General features: G+C 33.6%; 2 protein-coding genes across 2 annotated transcripts in view; one reads left to right on the forward strand and one right to left on the reverse strand.

Annotated features, from left to right (window-relative positions):
* Positions 1-4,666: 4,666 nt before the first annotated feature.
* On the forward strand, positions 4,667-5,695 carry HELRODRAFT_162452 (hypothetical protein; the record flags this gene model as incomplete). The annotated part of the gene is made up of 2 exons (XM_009024651.1): positions 4,667-4,681; positions 5,252-5,695. 2 exons carry the CDS (start codon positions 4,667-4,669, stop codon positions 5,693-5,695), a joined length of 459 nt encoding a protein of 152 aa, XP_009022899.1.
* A 214-nt stretch (positions 5,696-5,909) lies between these two features.
* Positions 5,910-6,520, reverse strand: part of HELRODRAFT_162453 (hypothetical protein) — a gene marked incomplete at both ends in the record, with an annotated part of 5,289 nt that continues 4,678 nt past the window's right edge. The window contains 2 exons of the mRNA XM_009024652.1: positions 5,910-5,946; positions 6,261-6,307. Coding sequence (XP_009022900.1) covers positions 5,910-5,946; positions 6,261-6,307 — 84 coding nt within the window. The remainder of the gene's footprint in view (positions 5,947-6,260; positions 6,308-6,520) is intronic.

The following is a 6,520-nucleotide window of genomic DNA, read 5'->3' on the forward strand; positions in this document are numbered from 1 at the left end:
ATTTTTGAACATCTTGATCGGGGTTAACGCCGAAGTTCCTAAAGGCTCCATTCCTGGCTCTTATTTTTCCAGTTAACATTTTCCCTGGCAGCGGCACATTAAACAAATATGGCTTTTCATTCAACAAAGTACAGATGATACGCATCTTCAAGTTTCTATTACCTCCAAAAATCCTGTCCATAACCTCTGCATTTTACAGGACGGCATAAACACACTGATTGATCTCTTTGCTTTAAAATTATTTCCTACCTCACAGGCTTAAAATAATACTGCTAATTTGGACAAGTCAGCCGTTGCTGAAGTTTTTAAATTTTTTACATTGCACATTTCAAACCCTCAATGATCAATACTACCATTTTATTTATTTTGTACTAACATTCATAGTCCTATCAAATTACTTGGCCTTACTTTTGACAAATATTTTTCTTTCGATAATCATGTTTCAAACTTGCAATTTGCAGGCAAGTACCACGGCGTGCAGTTGTACTCACTTGAGGGTTTGTCAGAAACTTAAAAAAAATAATTTATCATTTAATTTTATAAATTGAAAAATTTTTGTGCAAAACCAACTCGACAGCCGAATATTTTTCACAATCCGAAATTTGTTAGTAGTATCCATTTAGCATAGTTATCCCAGCATCCACGGTGCTATGTACGTATTAGGAGATCATCGTTCAAAAATAACACCAAATGATCGGGGCTGATGTGTCTTGTTGACTTGTCTCATTCTGAAATGTTGCTTCAAACATCGTTTATTTATTTCTCTATCCATCATCTCTATCGTTGCCATCAGCAGGGCCATCTTTCTGCAACTCAACTAATTTATCAAAATCTAATTATTAGTCGTGAGATTGTTATCATCCTATCTGCACCATTATCAACATCCTCATTCTTTATATTCTTTATCATCATCATCATCATCACCATCGTCATCATCATCATCATCATCATCATTACCACTTTTCTCAAACTTCATAATGCATTAAAATTGTGTGTTCAAATTAAGAATGGAATGATATATTTTCATCATTTTTTTGTGGGCCAGTAGGCTATATATATATATTCAATCTAACGACTGGCCCGAAAGATACAAGATAAGATAATACCTTGGTCGCCATGCCTTTGTGCAATTGGGGGCACTGGCAGATGAATGTGGTCGGTCAGAAGACAATCTTGTCTTACGTTTTTGCTGTGATGGTTTGTGAATTCATGCCAGTGGTTTGTGCAAGTTTGGATGCATGTTCAAGTGCTTGTTTGCAATATTTTAAGCATTTTTGTAGTAAAATTAATGTTGAATATACTTATTTTTAATTGTTGGCACGGCAACTGCATGAATGCTTTTGTGCTATCAGAAAAATGTTACATTTTCTTGCAGAATTTACGACATACCATTATTATGTTTAAAATTAAAAATTTTCAATAAATTTAAAAAATTTTGTACTGAAATTTTTTGTTTCTAAGCAATTCATTGTTAAAAACTAATGCTCATAAGTCGTTTTTTAATAATTCCTTATTTTTTTTTTATAAAAAATTTCGTGGCATTTTGCTGAAACAATTTGTCAGGTCCCAACAATTTATATTGTATGGTCGGAAAACTGTTGCAGAATTTATTAAAATTTTACAAAAATTCATTTCATGATTTCAAAACAAAACGTTTTAAACATTCATCATACCCATTCAATATGGTATAAGTTGTTAGTATGATGTAATGCTGATGATGAAGACTGTGATGACAGAAAATGACAGGTGTGTCTTCATACATGCCTACAATTTGAATAATGTTTGAAATTTGCATAATTTTTTACCTAATTTGAAAATACGCACACATGACTTTCAGTACGAAATTTTTACATTAATCACTATAAATTTCACTTTTAAAGTGAACACATCGAATTCAAGTCGGTACTAGCCTGGAGAGTTTATACAACGCTCTTCATACTAAACAAGAGTGCCGCTTAAATTCAGTGGGTTATTTTAAAATAAGATAAACTTTTTGTTCTGTTAACAATATCGTTTTTATCTTTGATCAGACTTTTTTACCTGCGGGAGTAATCAACACTCAAACACAAATTGACGAAAAAAAAGTCAAATATGGATTAAAGAAGTCAATACATTTTTAAAAGTTTGCGTGAAAATGATTTTTGTGAACTGAGATTAACACTACTTCTATTAATGTAACCGCTCGACCAAAATGAATATGCGGAAAGCAACATGTTTTTAATTATATGGTAAGGTGTAGGTTTCAACGAAAAATTTGTATGTCCTCTAACTTATCCAATTTTATAACTAAATAATTAATGATTTTGATTTGTAAACTGTGCAAAATACAATTTATATTGATTAAAATTTTTTTAACAAACAAATTATTAATCAAGTAAGCCATAATAACATTCGAGGTAATTAATTTTAATTTAGAGTAAATTACAAATTTTTAAATTTGTTATTGATAAATTTAGATGTCCTTTTGAAAAATTTTGTTAGTTTGTGCCACTCGAAAAAACGTCAACATCAGAAATGCCAAAAATATGAAATATTTTTCATTCACTAGCTATTGAAGGCGATAGAAACGCAATCGGATATAGTGCAAAGAAAACACATGTAAGTCGGAGCAGATGTTTCGTGCGAAAGTGGGTTGTACCGTGCTTCCATCCTCCTAACAGCACTTCCTAAATTTAATTCTTGCAGGGACATGGCACAAGATACAAAAGTCATTATATCCTTGAAATATCACACCAAAAGTGTTATCACCGACAAACTTCTGAAATTACGTATATCGTAAATAGGTCATGTTTTCTAAAGGTTGTTATTTATTCTGCAGTAGATCCTTCATCTGTGTTTCTTCGCGTCCTACCTGAATTATATCTCAACTTAACTATGGCAGAATAGCGTGATGTTGAAGTGCATTCTCCTTCTACTAGTCAACTATATACTGACGGTTGCTATATTTATACGTCCTTTCCTCCACCTAATCTCAATAGTTTTATTCAAAATTTATCTCTATGTCTCTCTTCTATTATCGCTTGGTCTAACTCTATGTATTTCAAACTAAATCCTTCTAAATTAGTCTGAACAATTCAATTCGATTTATTCAGCAAAAAGCATGGAGACACATGAGCTCAAATGAGCTTGTACGGCCACCCAAACCAAATAAAAACATACCTATATGAAAATAACAGTATAAATGAAAATAAAATCGTATAGCTAGCCAATGAAAACAAATTAAATTAAACCAAAAATGAGCAGAAATTACTTAGAACAAAAATGACATGTCTCTGTACACAAACATGTCTTAGTACACAGACATGTCTCAGTAACATGCTATATGGTTTACCTGATAAAATTATTACCATTATTCAAGACACACACACACACACACAAACACACACACACATATATATATATATTATATATATATGTTGGAAAGAGACCATATTTTATATAGCTTGTGTGAATTCTACCGAATTGTTGGCATTAACCAATTTAAAGTTTGTCTTTTCAATTTTCCATATTAGAATTTCCTGAAAATTGTTCAATTTATTGAAAATAGAATTATCATCCCCGTTCATCATGAAAACTTAGCCAAGCTGTTGTTATCCAAATTCATCATGCAGATAAGGCCTTATTTCGATTTTTCACAAATCATCTTCAGTGCAAACCTGCACCTGATTAATTTTCTACCTCTCTTTTAAATTTCGGTATCAAATTATGATCTTCATTGCGTAATTATCTTATATCTGACATTAATATTTATCAATTTAAAATAAGATATTATTAAATTATTGCTATCAAATTACTTTTTATCATTTATTGAAATTTTGACGTAAAATTGTGCGTATTGTAAAAAGTAAACTTTGTTAAATTTTTCTTGTTTATGCATATAAAATTTAATTTATTTTTTCAGATTCTCTCGATTATTGGTTTGATTTGGTTGTTTTTACATTACATTTGTGTTTTTGATTTGGACCAGGACCACTACCAGCCTATTTTGGCTTATGGTCTTGAATTTGTCTATTAAATAAAAAATATTCATTTATTTATTTGTGTGTATATATTTATATATGAAGACAAAGAGTGAATGGTGTTGCCCGGAGAGACGAAATGAGCAGGACGGTGCTGTGGCACATAAATTGCCGTCTGCTGGAACAAAAGCTGACAAATCAACAAAACGAAATAGCTTACAAGTGATATAAACAACAGTTCCATGGTTCGCATGCCTGTTGACGTGCTGTGCAAACAACATGCTTACATCATCGGTGTTTCCCCCCTGGCGAGAAATTGTATATTTTGAATAGTTCGTTCTGCTTGTAAAACTAGTAGTTGATTGTTACAAGTAGGTAAATACTGCAATCTGAAATTAGCTCAATCAGTTAAAAAGTTTTATAAATTAATTTATTTTAGCCAATTTGAAATCAGTCCTCTGGGAAATATCACAAAGTTAAGTAATAACAAGTAGAGGAGATTGTGTAGTGTAGGTAGTGTGCAAGCAGGTTGCTCTGCTTGAAACTTGAAATGATGAACGAACTTCTTTATATTCCTGAATATGATGCCTGAATAATTTACTACTATAAAAACTTCAATTATTAAAAAAAGTTGCATTGTTTGAATAGTGTAATAGTATTGGTATTGTTATTCACTGGCGATAATTTTAAAAGTGTTGATATATGAAATGCATTTGATACCGGTATTTTGTAAAACCCAGATCTTTGCCATCGTTGACAACCGACCTCATTAAAATAATTTATGAAAATGTAAAAAACCACGTGATTAAAAGTCATATAATCGTCTGATGTCAGCGAAGTGATGAATGAGAAGAGCAATTGTCGATGCAATCAATGAGTGTTGGCTTCCATGCACGGATCAATAACTAATCAATTCATATCTGCTCTTCTCGAAGCACCTCAATAATCATTCATACACACATACATAAATACATACATACATACATACATACATACATACATACATACATACATACATACATACATACATACATACATACATACATACATACATACATACATACATACATACATGCATACATACATACACCCAACGTGGCACAACATCTCTGTGGGCACCAGGCTTGACGACGAGTCTGTGAGATTTGCCATTGGCTTCAGACTTGGCCTGGTCATTCAAAATAAATACACGTGCCGATGTGGCGCTGGGGCGGACGAGTTTGGCTATGGGTGGGGGCCGTCAACTACGTCACTCAGCGCTAAACGACTACATTTGTCGGCTCTTCCCCAAGGCTTCAATCCCGGTTCTCAAGGAACTATCCGGCATTTCTGCGCATGATGGTAGGCGCCCGGACGGATGCACACTAATACCTTGGAGAGCCAATAGATGTTTGGCGTGGGATGTTACGGTCCCTGGCATCCTTGCCAAACGATATGTAAACCTGACAAGTAAAGAATGCGATTTGGCCGCGGCCAGGGCAGCGGACGAGAAAATGAAAAAATATGGGAACGCCCTCCCCTCGATGGAATTCTTGCCAATATGTATCGAGGTTCTTGGCCCGATGGACCCCAACACCCTTAAATTTCTTAAGGCAATATGTAAAATGATCAGCGTCAGATCAGGCGACAGCAGGGAACTGTTTTTCGCAACTAACCACATTTCGTGCTTGTTGCAGCGGTTCCTGCGTGTCTGTGTGCTTGAAAATATCCAACTGAATGCCGACATGTGCAATTAACGACAAATCAAAGTGTTAATCCATTTGTTACTTGATGTTTGACGGTTCAGTGTCACTCATCATGTTTTGGTTTTAACATACATACATACATACATACATACAACTCTACTATGCTTTTATTTATCCTCATCTCACTTACTGCATAACCATTTGGGGTAACTCACCAAAAACCCATCTTCATTGTATGATATTGTCACAAAAAAGAGCGATACGCTTAATCTTCAATTTGAACCCTTTCTCTCCCACTAGCTCTTTTTTTAGTAAACATAATATTTTGTCGATTAATTGTTTATACATTTATTTTACAGCTATTTTTGTATTCAAATTCTTAAATAATTTACTTCCCTCCTTTTTTTCTAACTTTTTTACACTCAGTGAATCTGTTCAAACTCTCAAAACTAGACACACCACTATCTTTTACTCAGTAAAAACTCGCCTTAAACTCATCTCTACAAGTTTAAAACAACTGGCCCTAAAATTTGGAAATTATTTGTGCCTCAGGCCATTCAAAACATAACAAACAAGCAACTCTTCAAAAAAAGGTTGCAATCTCAGCTTTACTTACTTCACCCCGACACCACCATCTAACGATTTATATACATTAATATATAGCTGTTGTTTAAATATGAATAGAAGTGTGGGTGTGTTGTGCGTGCGTATGTGTGGTGCGTGTGTGTGGTGCGTGTGTGTGGTGTGAGTGCGTGGTGCGTGTGTGTTTTTGTCTGTCCGTTATTATTATGATTATTTGTCTGGTTAAGAAGTATTATCTGAATATATTCAATTGGAGTTAACATTTTTATAGGATTTCGATTCAGTATTGAATGT

This window comes from Helobdella robusta, assembly GCF_000326865.2.
Source record: "Helobdella robusta unplaced genomic scaffold HELROscaffold_4, whole genome shotgun sequence".
NCBI lineage: Eukaryota > Metazoa > Annelida > Clitellata > Rhynchobdellida > Glossiphoniidae > Helobdella > Helobdella robusta.